Consider the following 14,050-nt stretch of genomic DNA (forward strand, 5'->3'; position numbering starts at 1 on the left):
TAGACATTTAATAAATGGTTCTTTTATTTAATTTTATGTCATTTTCAGGGAGGAGAAGATGTACAGGCTTGTTATTAAGAAATAAAGAGACAGAAACCATAAATTTGTGGTCTGTAATTTTTCCTTCACTTAAAGAAACTGTTCACCAAAGCTATTTTCAGTTAAAATAGCAAGAGCAGGGTCTTTCGCAATACTTCTCCCATCAAAACCTCAACTTTTAGTAATCAGACACTTTGAAGTTTGACTCCACAGTGTATGGGTGTATTACTGCTGCATACGTATTTACAACACAAAATTTAGGACAAAGTCAAAGTTAACAGGGAAGTGTGGGCGATCAGTGTCAATGTCAGACTCTTGTAGCCTATCAGAAAGCATTATTTATAAGAAAAGAAGAAATACCAATGAATCAGAAATTCTACACAGTAAAAAACATTTATGAAGAAAGCTTATATGGAAACATTGCTTTCTTCTGCCTAAAATTATCTTAGATTTCATTTTCAGCATTTCCAGTTTGGTTTTTAAGATGGAAAAAAAAAAAAAAAAGAAGGTCATCATTGTTTTGCTCAACATATCCCTTTGGGTAACAACATAGCCAATCCTATTTTTAAAAGTATCCAATAGGGGTGAGGGGGGATCACTGAAGAAACATAGAAACTGACAACTCTAACACATGGCACTTCGACAACAAATAATTTGCAACACAGCGGTCCTGGAAAGAAACTAAAATGGAAACCTACGATAAAAACTGGGCTTTTTTGCAAGAGGTAATGGGCTTCCCTGGTGGTTCAGATGGTAAAGAATCTGCCTGCAATGCAGGAGATCTGGGTTCAATCCCTCGGTTAGGAAGATCCCCTGGAGGAGGGCATGGCAACCCACCCCAGTATTCTTGCCTGGAGAATCCCCATGGACAGAGGAGCCTGGCGGGCTACAGTCCATGGGGTCAAAAAGGGTCGGATACAAGTGGGCGACTGAGCACATACACTGGGCCAATAGCTGGACCAGTCTCTCACTGCCCGAGGGGCTGGAAGGCATCTTCTTTGTTAAGGATGCAATGGCTGGGAAGGAGTTCAGGCCACAGTGACTATCAGAAAGCTCGGGTTGCAGTAAAACCTCCAATGTCATTTCTAGAATATAATCAAAGCTCTCCTCTGCACGGAGTCTGAGTGGTGGCAATTTCCTGGAACTGAATTTTGTTGCTGAGTTCAGCATTAAACAATCTCTGAGAAAGCTCAGATAAGCTAAACTGAATAAACAAGAAGCAAAGTAAATTTTCTCATGGAGTTTCAACCACAGCCAAATTGTGTATTGTGGCTGTCTCAACAGAAAAAACCAAGTATATACCTAAGCCTGCCCTCCACTGCCAACAAAATTGTATACAGTTAGCCAACTTTCTAGAATTCTCTTAATGTTAAAGCAATGACAGGAAGGCCTCTTTACCTCAAATGCATTATAAATCTACATCAAGTACATAGTATTTTCATTAAAATTATCTATATTTCTACAAACTTTATTATCTCCACCAATGTTAAAAAAAATAATAATTGAGTGCTTAGTTGGCATCTATCCTGACTGGTCCCAGGCCCAAAGTACACAAGAATAAAAAGTTGAGAGATTTCCCATTTTAAAAAACAAATACTTAAACGGTTCTGTGGGAAAAGAATTTCAGCGAGGATTTCATATTTTCAATACTATGCTTATAAAGCAATAAAAATATTTAAATTTAGGTGTTTGTTTTAAAAATAAAATACCTTTTTTTTAAAACCAATTTCAGATTCTGTGCTCATCTCTCACTGTTAATACTTGCACAGATCTCTTTCTACTGAAATTTGTTTGGGATATTTGACAGACCTTGAACAGGCTCCTCAGGGTGTCCTTTCTCAAAGCACCCATGGAGAGAAAAACCAAAGTCACAGACAGAGGAAACGCTTCTACAGGCAGTTATTCACTTCCTGAGCTAGCCCACTTCCTTCTTCAAACATTTCCTTCTCTTCACCAATGTGTTTTCTGAAATTAGCATCAAAGTCCTCCTGCAAAACATACTTCTGGTTCTGGGGCCTAAAATCTAGGCAAATGCCAATGGCCATGTCATTCTTTAGTATCATCACTACTGTGATCAAAATTAGAATCTCAAATTCTACTGTCACTTCATTAGTACATGTAATGTACTGATGTTTTATCAAAAGAAGCCAGATCATTATGAACTAGAGCCATGTTTAGAGAAAATAACTTACCAAAGTGAAAAACTGAATGGGGAAAAAAATCTCATGGCTCATGGCTCCTCCATTATGGAAAATTATAGTATCTTTCATAATAAGGAAATAATTTTTTTGTTCATCTTTCAAACCTTAAGCAAACTGTAACGAGCTGCTAGATTTTTTCACATAAGTATAACATTGGAGAGAAAACTGAAAGTCTCATAATGTTTAAGTTTGGGATGGACACGTACACACTGCTGTATTTAAAATGGATAACCAACAAGGTGGAACTCTACTAAACGTCATGTGGCAGCCTGGATGGGAGGGGAGTTCGGGGAAGAATGGATACATGTATATGTATGGCTGAGTCCCTTCCCTGTTCACCTTAAATTATCACAACATTGTTAATTGGCTATACCCCAATACAATATAAAGTTTTTTTTCTTAAGTTTACGTATTTTATTAGAAATGTATCTCCTCAATGATTGCTGCCTTGACTTTAATCAAAGCCAATATATCAAGAGAAGGCTGAACAGAAATTCCACTACTATGCCAACTTGATCCCCTAACACATTGAGAATCTCCCACGTCCACACAGTTTCCATCCCACAGCCCCTGAAGAAGGGGAGGGGATTAAGGAGCCCCACCTCGTCTTGTACCAACAATAAAGTGCACTCTACCCAGAAAAAAGAAAGAAATTTGGCTGCTATGATTCTTCTATGCTAATAATACAAAATGTATTTTGAAAAATCAAGTCAGGCTTTACCTAAATATAAAAAGCTTTATTTATTTATCAGCAAAGAGTAATACCATAAAACAGACAAAAGAAAGTCTCTTAAAATGTTTATTTTTGTCAGAATAGCTGACAATTTTGTTAAATCTTTTGGTTTATTATTATAATAAGCATTCCTCCCTTGAAAAATCCATTCAAAATATCTCGATCCTTGAGGTAAAGAACTTTAAAAAAAAAAAAAAACCTGACTTTTTTAAAGAAAAAAATTCTTAAAATTCCTTTAAGCTTGATAAATAGAAATAACCTCCTCTTGTTCTACTCTGGTGAGCAAACATGTACTTTATACAGCAAAATATCCAGTCACTTATTGGCAAGCCGAAGGTGAGAACTAGTCACTTACAAGTTTTACTCAAACACAGTGCAATACTGCCACATTCATATATACTTTTTTTTTTTTACAGTTACCAACACTCTTCTGACAAAGACAAGGTTTTGAAATGGCAAAAGCAACAGAAGTTTCAGATCTCAACGCTCCGGAAGGGAATTAATCTGAGTCTTCATCATCAAGATAGTCCTCGGCATTGCTTAATGATCGGACTGCATCTAAAAGGAATAGGGGGGAAAGCAAAATAGAAAAATTAGAAATGGTTTGGATTTTGTTTTCAGTTTCAAAGCTCCCAGGGGTTGTACTTCCCCCAAGGATCTTTCTCTACTTTTGCTTGCCAGTCTAATTGACCAGTTCCTGCCGCCGCAGAGGCTGACAGCTACATTTGTCCGCATGTCACCCAGACACGCAGAAAAGCAACCGACGCGGTGCTGAGGTGCATTAGTCTGTCTCCCACCACAGAACACAAGCAGCCACATGCACCATGACCAGCGTGGGACACACCAGAAGCCCGTCCACCCTGACGACTGTGCTTCCAAACCTCCTCTCCCAACGCCAAGAGCACAGGTGGCTTCAGCCAGTCCACACCTGCAGCCTTACCTGAAGGCAAGGTCACGGGGTAGAAAGATAACTAATGAGGGGGGGAAAGGAAAAGAAAGAGAATGAAAACACAGAAGCTTCAGTTTCATTTTAGCAAATATTGATAAAGAATATGCAGAAGCAAAGGAAACTGAAATGAAAAATAAATAATGTTTTAAAACAGAAAGAGCTGCACCCCATCAAATGCTGTCAACCCTAAACAGAGTTCAAAAGGAAGGTATCTGATCTTTATCTGTTCACCTGTCCATTCAAATTCAAATAATCTAGTCAAATTCCTACAGCAACAGGTTACACAGGTATAGTTTTAAGGGAAAAACTGAAATGCAAGTATAAACACATTGTTCAGTTCAGTTCAGTTCAGTCACTCAGTCGTGTCCAACTTTTTGCGACCCCATGAATCGCAGCATGCCAGGCCTCCCTGTCCATCACCAACTCCCAGAGTCTACTCAGACACATTGTTAGAGCTCAATAAATGTGTATTATAGCACCCAGAACATTTGTCTCTGAATACTATAAGCCCCTGCTCATTGGAGATATGACTGATTCCAAGTCTGGGACAGAAACTATAAAAGATGGACCTGAAACCCCTTCTTAAGCTATAAAACAAGGATCCTAGCAAACGCAGCATCATTTTAAAAGGGCTCAGGATCCAACCAGAAGGGGTCTCCTCTAGCCAAAGGTAGGCTACCAGTAATTAACAATACTGGATCAAAACACAGCAAATATTTCCACACACACCGAAGAGAATTCATTGGCTCCCTTCAAAAAATAATAGAGAACCAGCAGGTTACTTTGAAAACTCTTGAAGGGCCTTCAGAGGTAGAACTGTTATTCTGTCCCTGCTATACAAACTATCGCTCTAAGTTAGCAAACAGTTGATAAGGGGAAATTTTTCTTTATAGGATGTTCTAACTAATAACTGAGAAGGGAATGAAATTAAAATATCACCATTTTGTAACCATCAGTGAAACAATGGATCTAGACAATAATCATCCATGGATGCCAACATCACAGGACAAGTGACAAATAGATATTAATATTATGTGCCTCTGATAGAAGAACACAATTTTCTTTATTAAGTACTCTTCCCTCTACCCCTAAGACAGATAAAATCTAAGTCTAACCAAGCTTCTGAACATAACAGCAATTGACAAAAAGATGAGGACAGAGGAGTATGGCAAACAACACCATGGAAATGCATGCTTGCCATGTCTAGACTGGGAAATTCAGGGAAATTGTTCCAATTTCTTTAACAAATAAAAAGCAAGGCCAAACAACAAGGAAAGTGAGAAGGGAAGGAAACATTAATTGAAAAACAAAAGCAGAGAAATAAAGAGACATAGCTATCAATTTGGACCCTACTTAATCTGTAAATAAATAGATAAGTAAGCAAAGAATAAACAAATATATAAAAGAAAATGGTAAATATAGACTATAATGAGATATTTGATGATACTGTAGTTTTTTAAAGAATATGTATAGGAAAATAATTATTTAAAAAAATGGAGGGGCAGAGGAGACTCAGTGTGAGGGTATAGAAACCAACTTGTATCTTATACAAGGAACAAAAAGAAAGGGAAAAGAACAAGTGGGTAGAAGCAGAACAGAAGTGTGCTTCAGTGATTTCACACCAGCTTCCAAACTACCAGAAGTGTCCAGGTTGATTGTATTTGTCTCCATTCTTCTTCAGAGGAGTTCTGGAGACCTGGGAGGAAGGTATCTTCTTCTATCCCCCACACACCCATGAACTTCACGACTGACTGTGAACTGGTAGCTTTTTAAGTTAAATACAAAAAGACAAAAAGAGCAAAGCTCTTCCCCTTTCTTTTGTACTTTGCTACCACAATCCTGTGTTTTGCTATATCGGAAATATTCTCCATCCTTCAATCGTTACTTTGGCACTTTGCTTTAAGCAAGAGAAAGATAGCTTGCCCTGATACAAATGCTGACCAAACAGAAAGTGAGAGACAGGCAGGCTAAGAAACTCCTTCTTCCTTCCTTCCTTCTACAGACTCTGAGACACAGTTTCTCTGGAAGCTTCCAACACAGCCAAGTGCTGATGATGAGCTGCATCTTCACAGCCCATCCTGGGGCGTCACCATCATGGTAATGTACCTCCCAACAGTGTTTCTCAGCCTCCCCTACCTCACTTCCATTTTTTCCTCAATCTCACTGCCCTGGATTACATGTTCCAAGTCAAGCACCAGAACTTAAGACAGACATACAAATGAATAAATAAATGATGGAGAGAAAAACACAACGTGGATAAATCTCATAGACGTGTTACATGAAAGAAGTCAGACACCAAAAATCACATACTGTTTGATTCCAGTTATATCAAGTCCGAAAACAGGCAAAACTAATCTATGGTGAGAGAAGCAGGGGATGCTGAGGGAGGCTTCTGGGATGTGGGACATGTCCTCCGTCTTGATCGGGGTTGTGGTTAATAAGCGTAAGCACAGTGGGAATTCCCTGACCATTCAGTGGTTAGAACTCTGCACTTCAACTTCTGGGCCCAGGTTCAATTCCTGATGGGGGAACTAAGATCCCCACAAGCCTCATGATGCAGCCAAAAACAACAACAACAACAAAATTTCAGTGTGAATTAAACCAGGTTAATGAATTTTTTTAAAAAAAAAAGCAAAGCACAGTAAAAAAAAAAAAATCATCAAGATGTTCAGTTAGGATTTATGTATTTTAGTTAGTGTAAATTATACCGCAGCTTTTAAAAACTGGAAGAACAACTTAAAGGTTCAAAGTTCAGTCCACAATCATGGCCTGACCCTACCCCTATGTCCTAAAGTTACTCTTCATGTTAGTGGAGCATGTAAATTATCTTGTCCCTTTAAGAAATTCAAGAGGTACTTTCAAAAGTGGCCAACAATATGAAAATATACCTGTTCTAGTTTAGAGTTCATATTGGCAATTACCTGTATGACCCAGAATTCAAGCTCTTATTCCAACTAGGATCAAAATACAAATTATAAAAACTTTAACTGGATGACTAGGGGAATGAAGCAAGAAAAAAAAGCAGAGAAAAAGGTAATATGAAAACTGAAATATGAAAATTCATTTCTTGGTTCTGTGTGCCAGGTCCCAAGATTAACCTCAATACTGAATTCAGCATTGCACAGATTTGGGGAGGTAGACTGAAGATACTTGGAGTAGACAGGGGAAAAGGGCATCTACCTCCAGGCCCTCTTCTACAAAGGCTACAAAAAAACCGAAGGGAAAAAAGAGAAAAGTTTTGTCACCTGCTCCTTCCTGCTCCAGCTGCTCATGTGGAGCCTTCTAGGTGTAGCTCTCTGGGGTCTGAGCAGGTGGGATATTCTCCTTGTCTATCACAATCACACACAGTGTGCATGAGACTGATAACCTTTAACTCATAAGAAATTGGTACTCCTCAGTCAGGATGCTTTGGAGGTGCTAATATAGCAATAGGAAGTCAGCGACAGAGAAAGGAAATTAGGTCACAGTCTTTCTTCCTGACTCAACCAAGGCAGCAGGGAGTGGGAGGTCTACCTCAAATAAAATGGTCTCTCCCACATGGCTTCAAATATGGCTTCTTGGTCAAAACATTGCTGGGGAGCACCACTCAGCTGGTAAAAACTTTCTTACTTGGTTAGTAGAACCTGTATATATCTACGCATGAGTAATTTCTTTAAAGAATGAGTTGCTCTGCCAGTGAACATTCATGGCTTAAATAATTAAGAAATCCCTAACTGCTTAATAGTTTATACTATACCTGAACTGAGGTTAAATAAAAATCTGGAACAAACACTTATCTGAAATAGCAATGGATTTGTGAGGAGAACTATGATGAGAATTTGATGATGAGTAAGGAAGATGATGGGGCTTCCCAGGTGGCACTAGTGGTAAAGAACTGCCTGCCAAAGCAGGAGACATTGGAGATATGTGTTCAAACATTGGGAAGGGAAGATCCCCTGGAGGAGGACATGCAACCCACTCCAGTATTCTTGCCTGGAGAATTCCAAGGACAGAGGAGCCTGGCAGGCTATAGTCCAAAGGGTTGCACAGACTCAGACATGACTAACGCAACTTAGCACACATGTATGCAAGAAGGATGATTCTGGGAAGCACCCTTGGTAAGCCAAGAAGAGAGGCAGGCTGTTTGCTTTTTTTAACTGATGAAGCCAGGAGACCAGGCAACTGACTGTACTTTGTTGATTCTGCTAGAAATGGACTATGGGACAGCATAATATTGACTCTTCTCATATATCAAGGGATACCTGAGGGAGAAATAAGTTTCCCAAGAATTCAAACATGAATGGGAATTTGATTCAAATGATTAAAACAGAAATGAATATCTCATTGACGCAAGTTTGAGAACTCTGAAAATGATAATACCCTACGGATAAAATGAAAACACATGCACTTGTCCTCTATAATGGAAATTTCTTAAAAAGTTGTTTTGGTGATTCTCCACCAACATGGATCAGACTAAACTTTGGACTCTAAAGCAATACTAAAAAAAGTCCAGAATGATGAGTAGCAATGTGAACACATGCAAAAGCTAAGTCTTCCATTTTTGCCCACCACCGCCCACCTCCCCTGCACCTCCCCACCAGAAGCTCAGCTGGTAAAGAAACTGCCTGCAGTGCAGGAGACCCCAGTTTGATTTCTGGGTTGGGAAGATTCCCTGGAGAAGGGAATGGCAACCCACTATAGTACTCTTGCCTGGAGAATCCCCATGGACAGAGGAGCCTGGTGGGCTGCAGTCCATGGGGTCACAAAGAGTCAGACACAACTGAGCGACTAAGTATAGTTCCTTTCTAGAAAACAGTAGTAAAAATGTATCCATGGGACTCCCCTGGCAGTCCAGTGGCTAAGACTCAATGCTCCCAATGCAGGGGGACTGAGTTCAAATGTTCTCTCCAACCAAGCATCTTTTTTTATACCCCTCTGGGTTTCTCATGGGCCAGGAGGCTAATGAAGAATGAAAGAGGGACAAAGGAGAGATGGATGGGAAGACAGGTTCAAGGCACATCCTTCTACTCCTTCTAGCACTCCTTTCTGGAAAATCACCATATCAGAATGAATCTGGAGGGGCACATTCAATAGGCTACATACTGAGAAGTCAAATAAACAGCCAGTTTCTGATTAGCACCATGAATAGCACAAATGTGTTTAACACCTTTTCTTTCTTTTAACACCTTTTCAAAACCACCAAACCATTCACTTTTATAGAAGTGCATGTAAACTTTTCAAACCTCTTCTCCCACATCAATAGATATTATCTTTGAGATCATACACTCTATCTTTAAAAACCACCCACAGAACTGTGAACAGATAAGTTTCCAAAGTCTAGAATAATTTTGATCACAGCCTATTGATACCATCATTTACAACAGAAACAAATTATAATCATAAAACTCTTGAATACATAAATAAAAAATATTCAGCAATAACCACTCATAAAACCTTATTCCTTGAAAGGAAAGTTAACAACCTAGACCAACCTAGCATATTAAAAAGGAGACACATTACTTTGTCAACAAAGGTCCATCTAGTCAAGGTTTTTTCAGTAGTCATGTATGGACGTGAGAGTTGTACTTTCTTTATAGAAAGCTGAGTGCAGAAGAATTAATGCTTTTGAACTGTGGTGTTGGAGAAGACTCTTGAGAGCCCCTTGGACAGCAAGGAGATCCAACCAGTCCATCCTAAAGAAGATCAGTCCTGGGTGTTCATTGGAAGGACTGATGCTGAAGCTGAAACTCCAAAATTCTGGCCACCAATGGAACGAGATAAGAGAACCCAGAGACTAACCCATGCACCTATGGGTATCTTATTTTTGACAAAAGAGGCAAGAATATACAATGGGGCAAAGACAGCCTCTTCAATAAGTGCTGCTGGGAAAACTGGACAGCTATGTGCAAAAGAGTGAAATTAGATCACTACCTAATGTTATACACAAACATAAACTCAAAATGGATTAAAGACCTAAATGTAAGACCAGAAACTATTAAACTCTTAGAGGAGAACATAGGCAGAACACTCAGTGACATAATTCAAAGCAAGATCTTCTATGACCCAGCTCCTAGAGTAATGGAAATTAAAAACAAAAATAAACAAGTGGGATCTAACTAAGCTTAAATGCTTTTGCACAGCAAAGGAAACTACAAACAAGGTGAAAAGACAACCCTCAGAATGGGAGAAAATAATAGCAAGGGAAACAACTGATAAAGAATTAATTTCCAAAATATATAAGCAGCTTATACAACTCAATACCAAAAAAGCAAACAACCCAATCAAAAATAGGGAAAGGGACATGAAGAGACATTTCTCCAAAGAAGACATACAGGTGGCTATGCACATGAAAAGATGCTCAACATCACTCATTATTAGAGAAATGCAAATCAAAACTACAATGAGATACCACCTCACACCAGTCAGAATGGCCATCATCAAAAAGTCTATAAACAATAAATGCTGGAGAGGGTGTGGAGAAAAGGGAACACCCTTGCATTTCCGGTGGGAATGTAAACTAATACAACCACTATGGAAGACAGTATGGAGACTCCTTAAAAAGTGAAGAATAAAACCAGCATATGACACAATAATCCCACTCCTAGACATACACCCTGAGGATCAAAACTGAAAAAGACACAAGTACCCCAGTGTTCACTGCAGCACTATTTACAATAGCTAGAACATGGACCAGACGAATGGATAAAGAAGGTGTGGTACAATGGAATACTACTCGGCCGTAAAAAAGGAATGCATTTGAATCTGTTCTAATGAGGTGGACGAAACTAGAGCCCATTATACAGAGTGAAATAAGTCAGAAAGAGAAATATAAATATCATATACTGACACATACATATGGAATCTGAAGAGATGGCACTGATGGATTTAGTTTCAGGGCAGCAATGGAGAAACAGACATAGAGAACAGACCTATGGACAAGGTGGGCGGGGAGGAGGGAGAAGGGGAGATGTGCTCTGCGACAGGCCAAAGGGTGGGGTGGGGAGAAAGACGGGAGGGAGGTCTGGGAGGGACGGGACATGCGTATACCTATGGCTGATTCTTGTTGATGTAGGACAGAAAACCACAAATTCTGTAAAGCAATTAGCCTTCATTTAAAAAATCTAAAATCTAAATCTAAAAAAATCTGAAAAAAAAACATAATCTAAAACAAGAGTATGGAAACAATGGTTCTTTGATAAAAAGAAATAGAAATATTTCTTTATATATATAAATACAATAGAAAGCAAGGTAATTAGAACTTGATTGCAAGGAATAAAAGAAACATACTAATCACAGCAAAAGATCAATGTCTCTACAAATTTGTTTGTGCAGATATATTTGTCCATGTTGGAGGTTCTGATTCAGACCAAGAATATAAAATCTAACTCTAGGATCACCTGTAGAATTCAGCAAGAAAAAACTTTCCCCAATATTGAATCGATAAAATCTTAAGTTGTGACGGCATTATGAGGGAAAAGGATTAAAATCAAGTACCTGTTCCCTGTTTCTTTTTCAGGAGAGAGGCACAGGCAGCATTAGTAGCCATGTCCAGGGCCAGCTTCTTCTCGTTGTTTCTTAAGTCTGTTCTAGCACCTTCCCCAACACAAGAAAGGAAATTAGGTGTTTTGAAGACTCTATAGTAGCAGCCAATCATTTTTTTTCTTTTTTAAGTTTCTTTTTCCTCTTTTTCTTTTCTTCAAGGTATACTGAGATATAATTGACACACAATACTATAAGCCTATGGCACACAGCATAATGATTTGACTTTCAAACATCATGAAATGATTATCACAAGTTGAGTGGACATCCGTCATCCCATATAGATACAAAATTTAAAAAATATTTTAAAATGTCTTCCTTGTGATGAGAACTCTTAGGATTTACTCTCTTTACTTTCTTATATAACAAACAGTAACGATGTTAGTTATAGAGCAGCCAATCCTCTTTCCATCAAAACACTGCTTTTGGCAAAACTAACAACAGAATCATCTGGCCCTGAAGTAAGCTCTTTCAGTAAAACTTTCATGAAACAGCAATAGCATATTTGGCATCTTTAATCAGGGAGCTTACTGCTGCATCTGTAATAATTATATACAATTGACATACAGCCTTTCCTTTCAAGTCCCTGTAGAACTGCACATGAAGTTTTCCCTGAGAAGTTTACAGTCTCCATGTACAACACTAGATCAGTTAGACTCAACGTGCCTTGCAATACACCCTTTGCCTCTTTTGTTCAAGAAGGTCTTTAGAAAAGATGATGTGAGTTGAGCTTGAGGAGATTAATACTTAAGTATACTTTCAAACATTATTAGCAGAATTAGTAAACCTTGAAATCTGGAGGCAATCCATTGTTTGCATAGCCCATCTTCCACTCACTTTTTCCCCATCTTTATTATAAATTACATCAAAATTCATAAATATATTCTCATTGTCAAAGATTTGGAAATACAGACATATGCTAAACAAAAGCTTATGTCTCATTTCAGCTCTCAACTAACCCCTTCCTTCCCCATCTTCTACCTTCCACAACAGGTGACCATTCCCAACAAGTGGGCATCAGTTCCCATCTCCCTTACATGCAAGAGTGCATTCACAGACATTCGTGGACACATACACAAAATCATACTACAGGTATTGGTCTGTAATTTGATGCATTTTTTTTTTTGCCAGTGGTATTTTCCATTTTAAAAAACGGATGTATGGTTGATGTATAATACTATATGCTTCAGTCATACAATAGTGATTCACAAATGTTAAAGGTTATATTCCATTTATAGTTATTATTATACACAGTACTTTGTGCCTTTTAATCCCCTAGCTCTGTTTTATCCTTCCCTCTTCCCTCTCCTCACTCATAACCAATATCTTTGATGTTTTTTTTGATTTGAGAATATTGCTTCACAATATTGTGTTGGCCTCTGCCATACTAGTTTTGGTTTTTTTAACCTAACAATATATCATGCTATTTGTTCCTTAGTAGTACACATACTTATAACTCAATCTATTTAAACACTGATAATTAATCCATTTTGTGGATGTTCCAACATTTATTTAACCACTCCTCTCTGAGGGGCACTTAGAGTCTAATATTCATTATCACAACAATACTGCCATGAACTTCCTTGAAATACATCTTTTATGTATTTCTGAAGGATGTTTTTCTAGAAGTAGTGTTGAAATATAAGGATATGTCTGTTTTCACTCTGTTAGCTATTGTCAGATTGCCTTCCAAGAAGGCTTACCAATTTGCACTTTCTGCCACAGTGTTTGAGAGTGCCCTTTTCTCTACAACCACATCCTCTTTGGTAAACAAAAAATAAATATGCTAAAACTCACATGCACAAAAATATCGCCAAGAAAGGAAAAAAAAAAAAAAACAGGAAAAAAAGACAAAAGAAAAAGACAGAGAAAGTGCATTTAATTAGGAATATGGTGATTGTGTGTGAAAGATCTCTCGTGAAGAGCCTGAGATCCATCCACAGCTGGGGTTATATGGAAAACCTCATTATCTTGCTGTGCCACAGGTCAAACACCCTGCAGGTTCACAGTTCTGTGATTAATCCTATCTTACTTTACACTTGAGAACTCACATACGTGATTTCTGTCAGGATGGGATATGTTCAGAGACAGGATGCCAGAGAAGAAAACCATTTTCAGCCAGTGCTGCCCAACAGAAAATTATGTGAGCCATAGATGTAATTTAAATTTTTCTAGTGGCAGCATTTTCAACACATAAAACTCATTTAAATAACATATTTTACTTAACCCAGTATATGCAAAATGTTATCACTTCATCATGTAACCAATATAAAAATTATTGATACATCACTTTTTTTTCCGCACTAGGTTTTCAAAACCTGATGTTCATTTTCCACTTCTAGATCATCTCAATTGAGACTAGCCTCACCTCAAGAGCTCAGTAGCCTGTGTGGTTAGTGACTGCTGTAGCAGACAACACATCTCTTGGCATACTTTTGAGGGGTACTACAGAGGTCATCAAGGTGTCTAATCTCTTATTCCTAGAGTTTACATCATCAACAAACTTCAAATCAAAAACTCACAACATTGCTCCGAGGATCCCTAATGACAGTACATCCACATGACATGCAGGCTGGGAACTCAAGTATCCTATATTATAGCCTTCTAGAC

The 14,050-nt window shown here is 38.3% G+C and overlaps 1 protein-coding gene across 3 annotated transcripts in view; it reads right to left on the reverse strand.

The window, feature by feature from the left end:
- Positions 1–3,025: 3,025 nt before the first annotated feature.
- The window catches only part of OSTF1 (osteoclast stimulating factor 1), a 58,446-nt gene continuing 47,421 nt past the window's right edge, over positions 3,026–14,050 (reverse strand). For 2 of the 3 annotated variants that reach the window (XM_070480336.1, XM_070480338.1), the window contains exons 9-11: positions 11,396–11,494; positions 3,914–3,944; positions 3,026–3,531 (exon numbers count right to left, since the gene is read on the reverse strand). In XM_070480336.1, coding sequence (XP_070336437.1) covers positions 3,492–3,531; positions 3,914–3,944; positions 11,396–11,494 — 170 coding nt within the window. In that variant the 3' untranslated portion in view covers positions 3,026–3,491. The remainder of the gene's footprint in view (positions 3,532–3,913; positions 3,945–11,395; positions 11,495–14,050) is intronic. The other variant, XM_070480337.1, reaches the window with a different exon arrangement.

The sequence above is a fragment of the Odocoileus virginianus genome, chromosome 18, assembly GCF_023699985.2.
Source record: "Odocoileus virginianus isolate 20LAN1187 ecotype Illinois chromosome 18, Ovbor_1.2, whole genome shotgun sequence".
NCBI classification, from domain to species: domain Eukaryota; kingdom Metazoa; phylum Chordata; class Mammalia; order Artiodactyla; family Cervidae; genus Odocoileus; species Odocoileus virginianus.